General features: G+C 45.0%; 1 protein-coding gene across 6 annotated transcripts in view; it reads left to right on the forward strand.

Annotated features, from left to right (window-relative positions):
* Positions 1-19,361, forward strand: part of LOC106613316 (protein CASP) — a 203,785-nt gene that overhangs the window by 64,982 nt on the left and 119,442 nt on the right. For all 6 annotated transcript variants that reach the window (XM_082956495.1, XM_082956489.1, XM_082956490.1 and 3 more), the window contains exon 4: positions 8,201-8,279. In XM_082956495.1, the coding sequence (XP_082812621.1) occupies positions 8,201-8,279 (79 nt within the window). The remainder of the gene's footprint in view (positions 1-8,200; positions 8,280-19,361) is intronic.

Below are 19,361 nucleotides of genomic sequence, written 5' to 3' on the forward strand. Positions count from 1 at the left end.
ACCCTGTCTATGGCGTTGTATTCCTATATCAACCCTGTAATCTATACTGAACAAAAATATGAACGCAACGTGGAAAGTGTTGGTCGCATTTTTCATGAGCTTAAATAAAATATTCCAGAAATGTTCCATTCACACAAAAAGCTTATTTCTCTCAGATTTTGTGCACAAATTTGTTTACATCCCTGTTAGTGAGCATTTTTCCTTTGCCAAGATAATCCATCCACCTGACAGGTGTGGCATATCTATACGCTGATTAAACAACATGATCGTTACTCAGGTGCACCTTGTGCTGGGGACAATAAAAGGCCACTTTAAAATGTGCAGTTTTGTCACACAACACCACAGATGTCTCTAGTTTTTAGGGAGCTTACAATTGACATGCTGACTGCAGGAATGTCCACCAGAGCTGTTGCCAGGGAATTTAATGTTAATTTCTCTACCATAAGCCGCCTCCAACGTCATTTTTGAGAATTTGGCAGTACACAAAACCGTCTACACAAACGCAGACCACGTGTAACCACACCAGCCCAGGACCTCCACATCCGGGCTTTTTCACCTGCGGGATTGTCTGAGACCAGCCATCCAGACAGCTGATGAAACTGAGGAGGAGGGGGAGGGGTGGGCCTGAGGAGTATTTCTGCCTTTATGGGGAAAAACTCATTCTGATTGGCTGGGCCTGGCTCCCCAGTGCGTGGGCCTGGCTGCCATCTTGGTGGTCCTATGCCCTCCCAAGGCCCACCCATGGCTGCACCCCTGCCTAGTCATGTGAAATCCATAGATTAGGGCCTAATCAATGTATTTAAATTGGCTGATTTCCTTCTATGAACTGTAACTCAGTCAAATCTTTGAATATTGTTGCATGTTGCGTTCATATTTTAGTTCAGTGTAGTACTCTGATCAAGACCGGGGCTTTGTGAATATTGTATGTTTGGTAACAAAAATCAAATCTGATGCGTCCCTCTGTCTTCATTTGTCATTGAAAAGTGGATTTCTCTGTGTCATAAGAATCAAATAGACTTCTGTTCCCACAGGAGTTTGTATGTGTATATATGTGTGTGTGTGTGTGTGTGTGTGTGTGTGTGTGGCCTATTTTGTGTTTCCTGCAGGTCCATTGATCAGATAAGAATTTCCATTATCCCAACCCTCAGACTCTACTTTCTACTACCAGCCCTTATCACACACACACACACACACACACACACACACACACACACACACACACACACACACACACACACACACACACACACACACACACACACACACACACACACACAGGTCAGCCCAATGTCCTTCACACACAATGGGCAGATGGATAAGCGTGGCTGGTGCTGAGGGATGATGTCAGAAGGTGCTGACGTGTGTGTGTGTGAGGAGGGGGGGCAGTGAAGTACACTGGCCCGTTTTCTCTTGTGTGTGTGAACACGTGTACATGTCATATCTCTATAGTCCTCAGGTTTGTTTCCAGCAGTGTTAGATAATCACCTGGTGATGTCTGTTACAGTAGATAGTGTTAGATAATCACCTGGGGATGTCTGTACAGTAGATAGTGTTAGATAATCACCTGGGGATGTCTGTTACAGTAGATACAGTGTTAGATAATCACCTGGGGATGTCTGTTACAGTAGATAGTGTTAGATAATCACCTGGGGATGTCTGTACAGTAGATAGTGTTAGATAATCACCTGGGGATGTCTGTTACAGTAGATAGTGTTAGATAATCACCTGGGGATGTCTGTTACAGTAGATACAGTGTTAGATAATCACCTGGGGATGTCTGTTACAGTAGATAGTGTTAGATAATCACCTGGTGATGTCTGTTACAGTAGATAGTGTTAGATAATCACCTGGGGATGTCTGTTACAGTAGATACAGTGTTAGATAATCACCTGGGGATGTCTGTTACAGTAGATAGTGTTAGATAATCACCTGGGGATGTCTGTTACAGTAGATAGTGTTAGATAATCACCTGGGGATGTCTGTTACAGTAGATACAGTGTTAGATAATCACCTGGGGATGTCTGTTACAGTAGATAGTGTTAGATAATCACCTGGGGATGTCTGTACAGTAGATACAGTGTTAGATAATCACCTGGTGATGTCTGTTACAGTAGATACAGTGTTAGATAATCACCTGGTGATGTCTGTTACAGTAGATGGTGTTAGATAATCACCTGGGGATGTCTGTTACAGTAGATACAGTGTTAGATAATCACCTGGTGATGTCTGTTACAGTAGATACAGTGTTAGATAATCACCTGGGGATGTCTGTTACAGTAGATAGTGTTAGATAATCACCTGGTGATGTCTGTTACAGTAGATACAGTGTTAGATAATCACCTGGGGATGTCTGTTACAGTAGATACAGTGTTAGATAATCACCTGGGGATGTCTGTTACAGTAGATACAGTGTTAGATAATCACCTGGGGATGTCTGTACAGTAGATAGTGTTAGATAATCACCTGGGGATGTCTGTTACAGTAGATAGTGTTAGATAATCACCTGGGGATGTCTGTTACAGTAGATAGTGTTAGATAATCACCTGGGGATGTCTGTACAGTAGATAGTGTTAGATAATCACCTGGGGATGTCTGTTACAGTAGATAGTGTTAGATAATCACCTGGGGATGTCTGTACAGTAGATAGTGTTAGATAATCACCTGGGGATGTCTGTACAGTAGATAGTGTTAGATAATCACCTGGTGATGTCTGTTACAGTAGATAGTGTTAGATAATCACCTGGGGATGTCTGTTACAGTAGATACAGTGTTAGATAATCACCTGGGGATGTCTGTTACAGTAGATAGTGTTAGATAATCACCTGGTGATGTCTGTTACAGTAGATAGTGTTAGATAATCACCTGGGGATGTCTGTACAGTAGATAGTGTTAGATAATCACCTGGGGATGTCTGTTACAGTAGATAGTGTTAGATAATCACCTGGTGATGTCTGTTACAGTAGATAGTGTTAGATAATCACCTGGGGATGTCTGTTACAGTAGATAGTGTTAGATAATCACCTGGGGATGTCTGTTACAGTAGATAGTGTTAGATAATCACCTGGGGATGTCTGTACAGTAGATAGTGTTAGATAATCACCTGGTGATGTCTGTACAGTAGATACAGTGTTAGATAATCACCTGGGGATGTCTGTTACAGTAGATAGTGTTAGATAATCACCTGGGGATGTCTGTTACAGTAGATACAGTGTTAGATAATCACCTGGGGATGTCTGTTACAGTAGATAGTGTTAGATAATCACCTGGGGATGTCTGTACAGTAGATACAGTGTTAGATAATCACCTGGGGATGTCTGTACAGTAGATAGTGTTAGATAATCACCTGGGGATGTCTGTTACAGTAGATGCAGTGTTAGATAATCACCTGGGGATGTCTGTTACAGTAGATAGTGTTAGATAATCACCTGGGGATGTCTGTTACAGTAGATAGTGTTAGATAATCACCTGGGGATGTCTGTTACAGTAGATAGTGTTAGATAATCACCTGGGGATGTCTGTACAGTAGATAGTGTTAGATAATCACCTGGGGATGTCTGTACAGTAGATAGTGTTAGATAATCACCTGGGGATGTCTGTACAGTAGATAGTGTTAGATAATCACCTGGGGATGTCTGTTACAGTAGATAGTGTTAGATAATCACCTGGGGATGTCTGTACAGTAGATACAGTGTTAGATAATCACCTGGGGATGTCTGTTACAGTAGATAGTGTTAGATAATCACCTGGGGATGTCTGTTACAGTAGATAGTGTTAGATAATCACCTGGGGATGTCTGTACAGTAGATAGTGTTAGATAATCACCTGGGGATGTCTGTTACAGTAGATGGTGTTAGATAATCACCTGGGGATGTCTGTACAGTAGATAGTGTTAGATAATCACCTGGGGATGTCTGTTACAGTAGATAGTGTTAGATAATCACCTGGGGATGTCTGTACAGTAGATAGTGTTAGATAATCACCTGGGGATGTCTGTTACAGTAGATACAGTGTTAGATAATCACCTGGGGATGTCTGTTACAGTAGATACAGTGTTAGATAATCACCTGGTGATGTCTGTTACAGTAGATACAGTGTTAGATAATCACCTGGGGATGTCTGTTACAGTAGATAGTGTTAGATAATCACCTGGGGATGTCTGTTACAGTAGATAGTGTTAGATAATCACCTGGGGATGTCTGTACAGTAGATAGTGTTAGATAATCACCTGGTGATGTCTGTTACAGTAGATACAGTGTTAGATAATCACCTGGTGATGTCTGTTACAGTAGATACAGTGTTAGATAATCACCTGGGGATGTCTGTTACAGTAGATGGTGTTAGATAATCACCTGGGGATGTCTGTACAGTAGATAGTGTTAGATAATCACCTGGGGATGTCTGTTACAGTAGATAGTGTTAGATAATCACCTGGGGATGTCTGTACAGTAGATAGTGTTAGATAATCACCTGGGGATGTCTGTACAGTAGATAGTGTTAGATAATCACCTGGGGATGTCTGTTACAGTAGATAGTGTTAGATAATCACCTGGGGATGTCTGTTACAGTAGATAGTGTTAGATAATCACCTGGGGATGTCTGTTACAGTAGATAGTGTTAGATAATCACCTGGGGATGTCTGTTACAGTAGATAGTGTTAGATAATCACCTGGGGATGTCTGTACAGTAGATAGTGTTAGATAATCACCTGGGGATGTCTGTTACAGTAGATAGTGTTAGATAATCACCTGGGGATGTCTGTTACAGTAGATAGTGTTAGATAATCACCTGGGGATGTCTGTTACAGTAGATAGTGTTAGATAATCACCTGGGGATGTCTGTTACAGTAGATAGTGTTAGATAATCACCTGGGGATGTCTGTTACAGTAGATAGTGTTAGATAATCACCTGGGGATGTCTGTTACAGTAGATAGTGTTAGATAATCACCTGGGGATGTCTGTACAGTAGATAGTGTTAGATAATCACCTGGGGATGTCTGTTACAGTAGATAGTGTTAGATAATCACCTGGGGATGTCTGTTACAGTAGATAGTGTTAGATAATCACCTGGGGATGTCTGTTACAGTAGATAGTGTTAGATAATCACCTGGGGATGTCTGTTACAGTAGATAGTGTTAGATAATCACCTGGGGATGTCTGTTACAGTAGATAGTGTTAGATAATCACCTGGGGATGTCTGTTACAGTAGATACAGTGTTAGATAATCACCTGGTGATGTCTGTTACAGTAGATGCAGTGCCTTCAGAAAGTATTCACACCCCTTGACTTTTTCCACATTTTGTTACATTGCAGCCTTATTCTAAAATTAATGAGGATTTTCTTTCAATCCATCTACACACAATACCCCATAATGATTAAGCGAAAACAGGTTTTTAGAAATGTTTGCAAATTTATTAAAAATAAAAAAACAGATACCCTTTGCTATGAGAATCTAAATGGAGCTCAGGTGCTTCCTGTTTCCTTTGATCATCCTGGAGATGTTTCTACAACTTGGAGTCCACCTGAGGTTGAAGGAATTCTCCGTAGATCTCCGAGACAGGTGTCGAGGCACAGATCTGGGGAAGGGTATCAAAAATTGTCTGCAGCATTGAAGGTCCCCAAGAACACAGTGGCCTCCATCATTCTTAAATGGAAGAAGTTTGGAACCACCAAGACTCTTCCTAGAATTGGCCGCCCGGCCAAACTGAGCAATCGGGGAGAAGGGCACTCTGACAGAGCTCCAGAGTTCCTCTTTAGAGTGGCCAGACCGAAGCCACATGACAGCCCGTTTGGAGTTTGACAAAAGGCACCTAAAGGACCTGACCATGAGAAACAAGATTCTCTGGTCTGATGAAACCAAGATTGAACTCTTTGGCCCGAATTCCAAGCGTCACATCTGGAGGAAACCTGGCACAATCCCTACGGTGAAGCATGGTGGTGGCAACATCATGCTGTGAGGTTTTTTAGCGGCAGGGACTGGGAGACTAGTCAGGATCGAGGGAAAGATGAACGGAGCAAAGTACAGAGATCCTTGATGAAAACCTGCTCCAGAGCGCTCAGGACCTCAGACTGGGGTGAAGGTTCACCTTCCAACAGGACAACGACCCTAAACACACAGCCAAGACAACGCAGGAGGGACTTCAGGACACGTTTCTGAATGTCTTTGAGTGGCTCGGCCAGAGCCCAGACTTGAACCTGATCGAACATCTCTGGAGAGACCTGAAAATAGCTGTGCAGTGACGCTCCCCATCCAACCTGACAGAGCTTGAGAGGAGCTGCAGAGATGAATAGGAGAAACTCCCCAAATACAGGTGTACCAAGCTTGTAGCATCATACCCAAGAAGGCTTGAGGCTGTAATCGCTGCCAAAGTAAAGGGTCTGAATACTTATGTAAATGTGATAGTTCTCTTTTATTTTTATATATATTTTTGCAAACATTTCAAAATCTGTTTTTGCTTTGTCATTATGGGGTATTGTGTGTAGAATGATGAGGGGGGGGGGAAATCTATTTTAGAATAAGGCTGTAACGTAACAAAATGTGGAAAAGGTCAAGGAGTCTGAATACTTTCCGGAGGCGTGAAGCGACTGACTTTCAGTTGAGGGTAGTTTATTATCTCTCTCTGTGTGAGGTAATATGCTAATAGTCTCTGTACTATTTTTGAATGGTTTGTGGTTGAGACGAGCACAAATATAGTGGAGGAGTCTGTCTGGGTGGACTTGTGGTTCTGGTCTAGCCCGTTTATAATCCTAGGGTGTGTATTGAATCCATTTATAACCCTGGGCTGTGTAATGAACCCGTTTATAACCCTGGGGTGTGTATTGAACCCCTGTATGACCCTGGGGGGAGGTGCAATGAACTTGTGTATGACCCTGGGGGTAGGTGCAATGAACCTGTGTATGACCCTGGGGGGAGGTGCAATGAACCCGTGTATGACCCTGGGAGGAGGTGTATTGAACCCGTGTATGACCCTGGGAGGAAGTGTATTGAACCCCTGTATGACCCTGGGGGATGTAGGGCAGCAGTATGTACTCAGACCTGTATTCAAGTCTAGGCAGCAGTAGGTACTCAGACCTGTATTCAAGTCTAGGCAGCAGTAGGTACTCAGACCTGTATTCTAGTGATATCAAGGATACGTCAGCAGTAGGTACTCAGACCTGTATTCTAGTGATATCAAGGATACGTCAGCAGTAGGTACTCAGACCTGTATTCAAGTCTAGGGCAGCATTGTTAGTGGTGGCAAGGACAGACCAACCCTGAATAGGCTCGGCTCACATCTCGCTGTGTGTTCGGGAGGTGGAGAGCGATGGCATCAGCCCGCTCAGGGACAGATGTTTTGCGGCAACCAAAAGCAGTTGTATAAATACCATTTGGGGAGCTTTATTTTGTTCCCATAGGAGCAGAGAGGCTGTAATGCCCTGTTTACAGGGGCATGGAATCACTTCTAGCAGCCACTTGGCTGATAATATGAGGTTTGAGGACTTTATAGTATAATATTCTTATTTGTTCTTTCTCAATAAAAGTTCTGAGGGCTTGGAAGGAGAAGCAGTATACTGCCTATTTAACGAGAAAGTTATGGAGAGAGAGAGAGAGAGAGGGTGTGTTATGGAGAGAGAGATATCTGTGCTGGGGAGGGGTGGGGTTCCTTTCTAACGCCACCCATTTCAGTAATGATTCATCCTTTCTATTGCCACGCATTTCAGTAATGATGGATCCTTTCTAACGCCACCCATTTCAGTAATGATGGTTCCTTTCTAACGCCACCCATTTCAGTAATGATTCATCCTTTCTATTGCCACGCATTTCAGTAATGTCACTGATGACATTCGTGTCATGATTCTTACGTTAATGGCTGCGTTTCTGCATTATAAAATGGATCCAACGTATGGCCCTGGTCGAGCCCGGAATAAACGTCTGTGTCTATAAACCCTACGCCAGCTGTGGGAAGCTGTTAACTGATGTCAGTGTGGTACAGTTTTACCCGGCAGTGCCAGACTGAAATGGTTAACAGCAGAAAGAAAAGGCTTCCTTCATCAGAGGAACAGCTGAACAGAACATCATTTGTGTGGAATGGTTCAGCAGAGAACACTGAACTACTGCTCGTTACTACAGATCAACGTTATAGACACATTCACAGAAAAAACATAGACACACTGACAGCTGTTTTCATTGAATTATTCCTCTTTTCTCTTCTCCTCCTTTCAGATCGATGCCTTGAGCAAAAGAAGTAAAGAAGCAGAAGGTTCCTTCTTGAATGTCTACAAGACATTAATAGATGTCCCAGGTAAGACATGAATAGATGTCCCAGGTAAGACATGAATAGATGTCCCAGGTCCCAGGTGGGACATTAATAGATGTCCCAGGTAAGACATTAATAGATGTCCCAGGTCCCAGGTAAGACATGAATAGATGTCCCAGGTCCCAGGTGGGACATTAATAGATGTCCCAGGTAAGACATTAATAGATGTCCCAGGTCCCAGGTAAGACATGAATAGATGTCCCAGGTCCCAGGTGGGACATTAATAGATGTCCCAGGTAAGACATGAATAGATGTCCCAGGTCCCAGGTAAGACATGAATAGATGTCCCAGGTAAGACATGAATAGATGTCCCAGGTAAGACATGAATAGATGTCCCAGGTCCCAGGTAAGACATGAATAGATGTCCCAGGTCCCAGGTAAGACATGAATAGATGTCCCAGGTCCCAGGTAAGACATGAATAGATGTCCCAGGTAAGACATGAATAGATGTCCCAGGTCCCAGGTAAGACATGAATAGATGTCCCAGGTAAGACATGAATAGATGTCCCAGGTCCCAGGTAAGACATGAATAGATGTCCCAGGTCCCAGGTAAGACATGAATAGATGTCCCAGGTAAGACATGAATAGATGTCCCAGGTAAGACATGAATAGATGTCCCAGGTAAGACATGAATAGATGTCCCAGGTCCCAGGTGGGACATGAATAGATGTCCCAGGTCCCAGGTGGGACATGAATAGATGTCCCAGGTAAGACATGAATAGATGTCCCAGGTAAGACATGAATAGATGTCCCAGGTCCCAGGTGGGACATGAATAGATGTCCCAGGTCCCAGGTAAGACATGAATAGATGTCCCAGGTCCCAGGTAAGACATGAATAGATGTCCCAGGTCCCAGGTAAGACATGAATAGATGTCCCAGGTCCCAGGTAAGACATGAATAGATGTCCCAGGTCCCAGGTAAGACATGAATAGATGTCCCAGGTAAGACATGAATAGATGCCCCCCCGACCCGGTGTAAACTGTAGAGAGAATGAGCCGTGCTACTTCCTCCTACCAGTGTACTTCCTCCTACCAGTGTACTTCCTCCCACCAGTGTACTTCCTCCCACCAGTGTACTTCCTCCCACCAGTGTACTTCCTCCCACCAGTGTACTTCCTCCCACCAGTGTACTTCCTCCCACCAGTGTACTTCCTCCCACCAGTGTACTTCCTCCCACCAGTGTACTTCCTCCCACCAGTGTACTTCCTCCCACCAGTGTACTTCCTCCTACCAGTGTACTTCCTCCCACCAGTGTACTTCCTCCCACCAGTGTACTTCCTCCCACCAGTGTACTTCCTCCCACCAGTGTACTTCCTCCCACCAGTGTACTTCCTCCTACACCAGTGTACTTCCTCCTACACCAGTGTACTTCCTCCTACACCAGTGTACTTCCTCCCACCAGTGTACTTCCTCCCACCAGTGTACTTCCTCCCACCAGTGTATTTCCTCCCACCAGTGTAGGCTGTAGAGAGATTGAGCGGAAGTGGTTTCCTGACAGGAATGACAAGTACGGCCACATCCCGCTCCTGACTAACCCACATGAACAAAGCATGAAGACAAACACAAAAACACAGGTTTTAATGGAGAGTGAACTGTTTTTGTAGAGCTTTATTGAAGCCCGGGGAAGCTGTGAGAAGGACAGGTCATTCCTAGCAGCATTTCTCTCTCTCTGCTATATTTCTCTCTCTGCTATATTTCTCTGTCTGCTATATTTCTCTGTCTGCTATATGTTCTTAACTCGACACGCTATAATGAGGTGATGTCATACATGGTATTTTCTGTGCGTCATTCGATATAAATGTATAGCTTGTTCGAGGGGAAGTGGTGTTTTGAGGCCTGGACATTTTCAGTCGTGCACAGAACCCTCCACACACACACACACACACACACACACACACACACACACACACACACTCACACATCATGGTATTCTGCTTGATCCCTCAGCTCTAAGGTTCCTGCTATGTTTCCTTCACAACACACACACACACACACACTGCTCATTTTTACAGGGATGATGATGATGATGGGCATCAAAACGTCCTGCTTCACGCCTGTCAATCACCCGTGAAGACCAATCAGACTGACAAGACCGACTTTATCACAGTGACCCGACAACGACGCCACTCCACAAATCAAAACTGACTTGCGTCACAGAGGGAATCACAGATTTAATGTGGAGTAGAAAGTGCTTCCTCTCTCTTTTTCTGTCTCTCTCTCTCCTTCTTCTCTTTGTCTCTCTCTCTCCTTTATCTCTCTCTCTCTCTCTCCTTCTCTTTGTCTCTCTCTCTCTCTCCTTCTCTTTGTCTCTCTCTCCTTCTTCTCTTTGTCTCTCTCTCTCCTTCTTCTCTTTGTCCTCTCTCTCCTTTATCTCTGTCTCTCTCTCTCCTTTATCTCTGTCTCTCTCTCTCCTTCTCTTTGTCTCTCTCTCTCCTTCTCTTTGTCTTCTCTCTCCTTCTCTTTGTCTCTCTCTCTCCTTCTCTTTGTCTCTCTCTCCTTCTTCTCTTTGTCTCTCTCTCTCCTTCTTCTCTTTGTCCTCTCTCTCCTTTATCTCTGTCTCTCTCTCTCCTTTATCTCTGTCTCTCTCTCTCCTTCTCTTTGTCTCTCTCTCTCCTTCTCTTTGTCTCTCTCTCTCCTTCTCTTTGTCTCTCTCTCCTCTTTGTCTCTCTCTCCTTCTCTTTGTCTCTCTCTCCTTCTCTTTGTCTCTCGCTCTCCTTCTTCTCTGTCTCTCGCTCTCCTTCTCTTTGTCTCTCTCTCCTTCTTCTCTTTGTCTCTCTCTCTCTCTCTCTCTCCTTCTCGTTGTCTCTCTCTCCTTCTTCTCTTTGTCTCTCTCCTTCTTCTCTTTGTCTCTCTCCTTCTTCTCTTTGTCTCTCTCTCTCCTTCTCTTTGTCTCTCTCTCTCCCTCTTCTCTTTGTCTCTCTCTCTCCTTCTCTTTGTCTCTCTCTCTCCTTCTCTTTGTCTCTCTCTCCTCCTTCTCTTTGTCTCTCTCTCCTTCTCTTTGTCTCTCTCTCCTCCTTCTTTTTGTCTCTCTCTCCTTCTCTTTGTCTCTTTGTCTCTCTCTCCTTCTCTTTGTCTCTCTCTCTCTCTCCTTCTCTTTGTCTCTTTGTCTCTCTCTCCTTCTCTGTCTCTCTCTCTCTCTCCTTCTCTTTGTCTCTCCTTCTCTTTGTCTCTCTCTCTTTGTCTCTTTCTCTCCTTCTCTTTGTCTCTCTCTCCTCCTTCTCTTTGTCTCTCTCTCTCTCCTTCTCTTTGTCTCTCTCTCTCTCTCCTTCTCTTTGTCTCTCTCTCTCTCTCTCCTTCTCTTTGTCTCTCTCTCCTTCTTCTCTTTGTCTCTCTCTCTCTCTCCTTCTCTTTGTCTCTCTCTCCTCCTTCTCTTTCTCTCTCTCTCTCTCCTTCTCTTTGTCTCTCTCTCCTCCTTCTCTTTGTCTCTCTCTCCTCCTTCTCTTTGTCTCTCTCTCCTTCTTCTCTTTGTCTCTCTCTCTCTCCTTCTCTTTGTCTCTCTCCTCCTTCTCTTTGTCTCTCTCTCTCCTCTTTGTCTCTCTCTCTCCTTCTCTTTGTCTCTCTCTCTCGGTCTCTTTGTCTCTCTCTCTCCTTCTCTTTGTCTCTCTCTCCTTCTTCTCTTTGTCTCTCTCTCTCCTTCTTCTCTTTGTCTCTCGCTCTCCTTCTTCTCTTTGTCTCTCTCTCCTTCTCTTTGTCTCTCTCTCTTCTTCTCTGTCTCTCTCTCTCCTTCTCTTTGTCTCTCTCCTTCTTCTCTTTGTCTCTCTCCTTCTTCTCTTTGTCTCTCTCCTTCTTCTCTTTGTCTCTCTCCTTCTTCTCTTTGTCTCTCTCCTTCTCTTTGTCTCTCTCCTTCTCTTTGTCTCTCTCCTTCTCTTTGTCTCTCTCTCTCCTTCTCTTTGTCTCTCTCTCCTTCTCTTTGTCTCTCTCCTCCTTCTCTTTGTCTCTCTCTCCTCCTTCTCTTTGTCTCTCTCTCCTCCTTCTCTTTGTCTCTCTCTCTCTCTCCTTCTCTTTGTCTCTCTCTCTCTCCTTCTCTTTGTCTCTTTGTCTCTCTCCTTCTCTTTGTCTCTCTCCTTCTCTTTGTCTCTCTCTCTCTCCTTCTCTTTGTCTCTCTCTCTCTCCTTCTCTTTGTCTCTCTCTCTCCTTCCCTTTGTCTCTCTCTCTCCTTCCCTTTGTCTCTCTCTCCTCCTTCTCTTTGTCTCTCTCTCCTCCTTCTCTTTGTCTCTCTCTCCTCCTTCTCTTTGTCTCTCTCTCCTCCTTCTCTTTGTCTCTCTCTCTCTCCTTCTCTTTGTCTCTCTCTCCTCCTTCTCTTTGTCTCTCTCTCTCTCCTTCTCTTTGTCTCTCTCTCTCTCTCCTTCTCTTTGTCTCTCTCTCTCTCTCCTTCTCTTTGTCTCTCTCTCTCTCTCCTTCTCTTTGTCTCTCTCTCTCTCTCTCCTTCTCTTTGTCTCTCTCTCTCTCTTTGTCTCTTTGTCTCTCTCTCTCTCTTTGTCTCTCTCTCTCTCTCTCTCTCTCTCCTTCTCTTTGTCTCTCTCTCTCTCTCTCTCCTTCTCTTTGTCTCTCTCTCTCTCTCCTTCTCTTTGTCTCTCTCTCTCTCTCTCTCCTTCTCTTTGTCTTTCTCTCTCTCCTTCTCTTTGTCTCTCTCTCTCTCTCTCTCTCTCTCCTTCTCTTTGTCTCTCTCTCTCTCCCTCTTCTCTTTGTCTCTCTCTCCTTCTTCTCTGTCTCTCTTTCTTCTCTTTGTCTCTCTCTCTCCTTCTTCTCTTTGTCTCTCTCTCTCTCCTTCTTCTCTTTGTCTCTCTCTCTCCTCCTTCTCTGTCTCTCTCTCTCCCTCTTCTCTGTCTCTCTCTCCTTCTTTGTCTCTCTCTCTCCTTCTTCTTTGTCTCTCTCTCTCCCTCTTCTCTGTCTCTCTCTCTCCCTCTTCTCTGTCTCTCTCTCTCCCTCTTCTGTCTCTCTCTCTCCCTCTTCTGTCTCTCTCTCTCCCTCTTCTGTCTCTCTCTCTCCCTCTTCTCTGTCTCTCTCTCCCTCTTCTCTGTCTCTCTCTCTCCCTCTTCTCTTTGTCTCTCTCTCCTTCTCTGTCTCTCTTTCTTCTCTTTGTCTCTCTCTCCTCCTTCTCTTTCTCTCTCTCTCTCTCCTTCTCTTTGTCTCTCTCTCTCTCCTTCTCTTTGTCTCTCTCTCTCTCCTTCTCTTTCTCTCTCTCTCTCTCTCCTTCTCTTTCTCTCTCTCTCCCTCTTCTTCTCTGTCTCTCTCTCTCCTTCTCTGTCTCTCTCTCTCTCCTTCTCTTTGTCTCTCTCTCTCCTTCTCTTTGTCTCTCTCTCTCCCTCTTCTTCTCTGTCTCTCTCTCTCCTTCTTCTCTGTCTGTCTCCTTCTTCTCCCTGTCTCTCTCTCTCCCTCTTCTTCTCTCTCTCTTCTCTCTGTCTCTCTCAATTCAAAGGGCTTTATTTGGATGGAAAACATATGTTGCCAAAGCAAGTGGAAGAGACAAGAAACGAAAGGGAAATAAACAATCAGAAATGAACAGTACACATTACACTCACAAAAGTTTTAAAATAAATATACATTTTAAATGCTAATATTATGGCTATGTACAGTGTTGTAACATTGAGCAAGTAGTTAAAGTATGAAAAGGAAAGTAAATCAACATAAATATAGGTTGTATTTACATTACATTTAACATTTAAGTCATTTAGCAGACGCTCTTATCCAGAGCGACTTACAAATTGGTGCATTCACCTTATGATATCCAGTGGAATAGCCACTTTACAATAGTACATCTATATCTTTTAGGGGGGGGGGGGTTTGGTATTCATTGTGCCGCTTGCTTGGTGTTGCCCCTTGCATAGTGGTGTTGCAGACTCTGGGGCCTTTCAGAACATATACTGAGATCATGTGACAGATCATGTGACACTTAGATTGCACACAGGTGGACTTTATTTAATTAAATATGTGACTTCTGAAGGTAATTGGTTGCACCAGATCTTATTTAGGGGCTTCATAGCAAAAGGGATGAATACATATGCACGCACCACTTTTCTGAATTTTTAGAACAAGCTATTTTTTTCTATTTCACTTCACCAATTTGGACTTTTGTATGTCCATTACATGAAATCCAAATAAAAATCTGTTTAAATTGTAATGCAACAAAATAGGAAAAAGAGGGGTGAATAGTTTTTCAAGGCACTGTAGCTCTTCATGTTGTGTGTTTTTAGTGTGTTCCAATTTCCCCAGAAGTGGTTAGATTATATGGATTCTTCAATTACATTGAGCTGATTTGGCAAGATGTGGCAGGGCTTGCAAACTATTACGGACTACAAAGGGAAGCACAGCCGTGAGCTGCCCAGTGACACGAGCATACCTGATGTGCTAAATAACTTCTATGAGCGCTTCGAGGCAAGCAACACTGAAGCATGCATGAGAGCACCAGCTGTTCCGGGCGACTGTCATCACGCTCTCCGTAATCGATGTGAGTAAGACCTTTAAACAGGTCAACATTCACATTGCCGCAGGGCCAGAGGGATTACCAGGACATGTACTCCGAGCACACGCTGACCAACTGGCAAGCTCAGGACCCTGGGATTAAACACCTCCCTCTGCAACTTTTTTTGTTTCTGTATTGTTTGTTTCTCCAAAGTCAAGGCTCAGGTTTTCTTGGTTTCTCTCTGGGTTTTTGGTCGGATAGATTTCTCAATTCCTTACTTAAGTTTTTGCATTCTTCATCAAACAATTTGTCATTGTTGTAAATGTTCTTATGTTGTCTGGTTGAAATGTTTAGGTTTGATAGGGAAGCTGAGAGATCAAATATACTATTTAGGCTTTCTACTGCCAAGTTTACACTATTGCAGTGAAACGTTTTGTCCAGTAAGTTGTTTAAAAGGTATTGAATTTGTTGTTTTAGATTTTTTTTCTTCTTTTTTTCGGTAGGTTTCCACACTACTTTCCTTCCACCTATAGCATTTCTTAATAGTATGCAGTTTGTTCGGCTTTGATGCCTCATGACTGAGTATTGCTCTGTTTAAGTAGACTGATTTTGCTGTGATCTGATAGGGGTGTCAGTGGGCTGACTGTGAACGCTCTAAGAGACTCTGGTTTGAGGTCAGTGATTAAAGTATTCTACAGTACTGCTGCCAAGGGATGAGCTGTAAGTGTACCTACTTTATTTGTCCCTTCGAAGCCTACCATTGACTATGAACAGACCCAGCGTGTGACATAGCTGCAGGAGTTGTCACCTGTTTTTGTTGTAGTTGTGTCTACGGGGGCATATTGGGGAGAGAATGCTGTCACCTCCAGGCAGGTGTTTGTCCTCTTGTGTGCTGAGTGTGTCAGATTCTTGTCCAGTTCAGGCATTTAAGTCGCCACTGACTAGTACTTCCTGGGTCTGGAAGTGATTGATCTCCCCCTCCAGGATGGAGAAGCTGTCTTTGTTAAAGTATGGGGGGATATAAACTCAGCAAAAAAAGAAACGTCCCTTTTTCAGGACCCTGTCTCTTAAAGATAATTTGTAAAAATCTAAATTACTTCACAGATCTTCATTGTAAAGGGTTTAAAAAAACATTGTTTCCCCATGCTTGTTCAATGAACCATAAACAATTAATGAACATGCACCTGTGGAACGGTCGTTAAGACACTAACAGCTTACAGACGGTAGGTAATTAATTCACAGTTATGAAAACTTAGGACACTAAAGAGGCCTTTCTTCTGACTCTGAAAAACACCAAAAGAAAGTTGCCCAGGGTCCCTGCTCATCTGCGTGAACATGCCTTAGGCATGCTGCAAGGAGGCATGAGGACTGCAGATGTGGCCAGGGTAATAAATTGCAATGTCCGTACTGTGAGACGCCTAAGACAGCGCTACAGGGAGACAGGACGGACAGCTGATCATCCTCGCAGTGGCAGACCACGTGTAACAACACCTGCACAGGACCGGTACTTCTGAACATCACACCTAAGGTACAGGTACAGGATGGCAACATCAACTGCCCGAGTTACACCAGGAATGCACAATCCCTCCATCAGTGCTCAGACTGTCCGCAATAGGCTGAGAGAGGCTGGACTGAGGGTTTGTAGGCCTGTTGTAAGGCAGGTCCTCACCAGACATCACCGTCAACAACGTCGCCTATTGGCACAAACCCACCGTCGCTGGACCAGACAGGACTGGCAAAAAGTGCTCTTCACTGACGAGTCATGGTTTTGTCTCACCAGGGGTGATGGTCGGATTCGCGTTTATCATCAAAGAAATGATCGTTGCACCGAGGCCTGTACTCTGGAGCGGGATCGATTTGGAGGTGGAGGGTCCATCATGGTCTGGGGTGGTGTGTCACAGCATCATCGGACTGAGCTTGTTGCCATTGCAGGCAATCTCAATGCTGTGCGTTACAGGGAAGACAACCTCCTCCCTCATGTGGTACCCTTCCTGTAGACTCATCCTGACATGACCCTCCAGCATGACAATGCCACCAGCCATACTGCTCGTTCTGTGTGTGATTTCCTGCAAGACAGGAATGTCACTGTTCTGCCATGGCCAGCGAAGAGCCTAGATCTCAATCCCATTTGAGCACGTCTGGGACCTGTTGGATCGGAGGGTGAGGGCTAGGGCCGTTCCCCGCAGAAATGTCCGGGAACTTGCAGGTGCCTTGGTGGAAGAGTGGGATAACATCTCACAGCAAGAACTGGCAAATCTGGTGCAGTCCATGAGGAGGAGATGCACTGCAGTACTTAATGCAGCTGGTGGCCACACCAGATACTGACTTTTACTTTTGATTTTGCCCCCCCCCCCTTTGTTCAGAGACACATTATTCAATTTCTGTTAGTCACATGTCTGTGGAACTGGTTCAGTTTATGTCTCAGTTGTTGAATCTTGTTATGTTCATACAAATATTTACACATGTTAAATTTGCTGAAAATTAACACAGTTGACAGTGAGAGGACGTTTCTTTTTTCTGAGTTTAGGTAGCACACAAGGACATCTTTCTCTGTTCAAATTATTTCTAACCAAATGTAATATATTTCTCTTTTGAATAATTTAATAGAGTGAGTTAGGTCTGCTCTATTCCAAATTAGCATACCCCCCTGAGTCTCTTCCCTGTTTCACACCTGGTAGTTTGGTGGATGGGACTACCAGCTCTCTGTAACCTAGAGGACCACCAGTGGGTCTGTCTCCTCTCTACCACCTGGTAGTTTGGTGGATGGGACTACCAGCTCTCTGTAACCTAGAGGACCACCAGTGGGTCTGTCTCCTCTCTACCACCTGGTAGTTTGGTGGATGAGACTACCAGCTCTCTGTAACCTAGAGGACCACCAGTGGGTCTGTCTCCTCTCTACCACCTGGTAGTTTGGTGGATGAGACTACCAGCTCTCTGTAACCTAGAGGGCAACCAGTGGGTCTGTCTCCTCTCTACCACCTGGTAGTTTGGTGGATGGGACTACCAGCTCTCTGTAACCTAGAGGACCACCAGTGGGTCTGTCTCCTCTCTACCACCTGGTAGTTTGGTGGATGAGACTACCAGCTCTCTGTAACCTAGAGGACCACCAGTGGGTCTGTCTCCTCTCTACCACCTGGTAGTTTGGTGGATGAGACTACCAGCTCTCTGTAACCTAGAGGACCACCAGTGGGTCTGTCTCCTCTCTACCACCTGGTAGTTTGGTGGATGAGACTACCAGCTCTCTGTAACCTAGAGGACCACCAGTGGGTCTGTCTCCTCTCTACCACCTGGTAGTTTGGTGGATGAGACTACCAGCTCTCTGTAACCTAGAGGACCACCAGTGGGTCTGTCTCCTCTCTACCACCTGGTAGTTTGGTGGATGAGACTACCAGCTCTCTGTAACCTAGAGGACCACCAGTGGGTCTGTCTCCTCTCTACCACCTGGTAGTTTGGTGGATGGGACTACCAGCTCTCTGTAACCTAGAGGGCAACCAGTGGGTCTGTCTCCTCTCTACCACCTGGTAGTTTGGTGGATGAGACTACCAGCTCTCTGTAACCTAGAGGACCACCAGTGGGTCTGTCTCCTCTCTACCACCTGGTAGTTTGGTGGATGGGACTACCAGCTCTCTGTAACCTAGAGGGCAACCAGTGGGTCTGTCTCCTCTCTACCACCTGGTAGTTTGGTGGATGAGACTACCAGCTCTCTGTAACCTAGAGGACCACCAGTGGGTCTGTCTCCTCTCTACCACCTGGTAGTTTGGTGGATGAGACTACCAGCTCTCTGTAACCTAGAGGGCCACCAGTGGGTCTGTCTCCTCTCTACCACCTGGTAGTTTGGTGGATGAGACTACCAGCTCTCTGTAACCTAGAGGACCACCAGTGGGTCTGTCTCCTCTCTACCACCTGGTAGTTTGGTGGATGAGACTACCAGCTCTCTGTAACCTAGAGGACCACCAGTGGGTCTGTCTCCTCTCTACCACCTGGTAGTTTGGTGGATGAGACTACCAGCTCTCTGTAACCTAGAGGACCACCAGTGGGTCTGTCTCCTCTCTACCACCTGGTAGTTTGGTGGATGAGACTACCAGCTCTCTGTAACCTAGAGGACCACCAGTGGGTCTGTCTCCTCTATACCACCTGGTAGTTTGGTGGATGAGACTACCAGCTCTCTGTAACCTAGAGGACCACCAGTGGGTCTGTCTCCTCTCTACCACCTGGTAGTTTGGTGGATGAGACTACCAGCTCTCTGTAACCTAGAGGACCACCAGTGGGTCTGTCTCCTCTCTACCACCTGGTAGTTTGGTGGATGGGACTACCAGCTCTCTGTAACCTAGAGGACCACCAGTGGGTCTGTCTCCTCTCTACCACCTGGTAGTTTGGTGGATGGGACTACCAGCTCTCTGTAACCTAGAGGACCACCAGTGGGTCTGTCTCCTCTCTACCACCTGGTAGTTTGGTGGATGGGACTACCAGCTCTCTGTAACCTAGAGGACAGCTACTGTGTCCGTTTCCTCTATACCATATTTTTTGACAATGTCTGTATTTCTGATTTCTTTGAAGTCTGGGTTCCTGCTCTTTAGTCCAAAAGCAGATGACCTTGTATATTCCAGGATGAGACTCTATCTAATCTAATCTCTGCTGTTTCTCCTCAACAGGACCAATTAGTCT

Source organism: Salmo salar, chromosome 09, assembly GCF_965601325.2.
Source record: "Salmo salar chromosome 09, fSalSal1, whole genome shotgun sequence".
Lineage (NCBI taxonomy): Eukaryota > Metazoa > Chordata > Actinopteri > Salmoniformes > Salmonidae > Salmo > Salmo salar.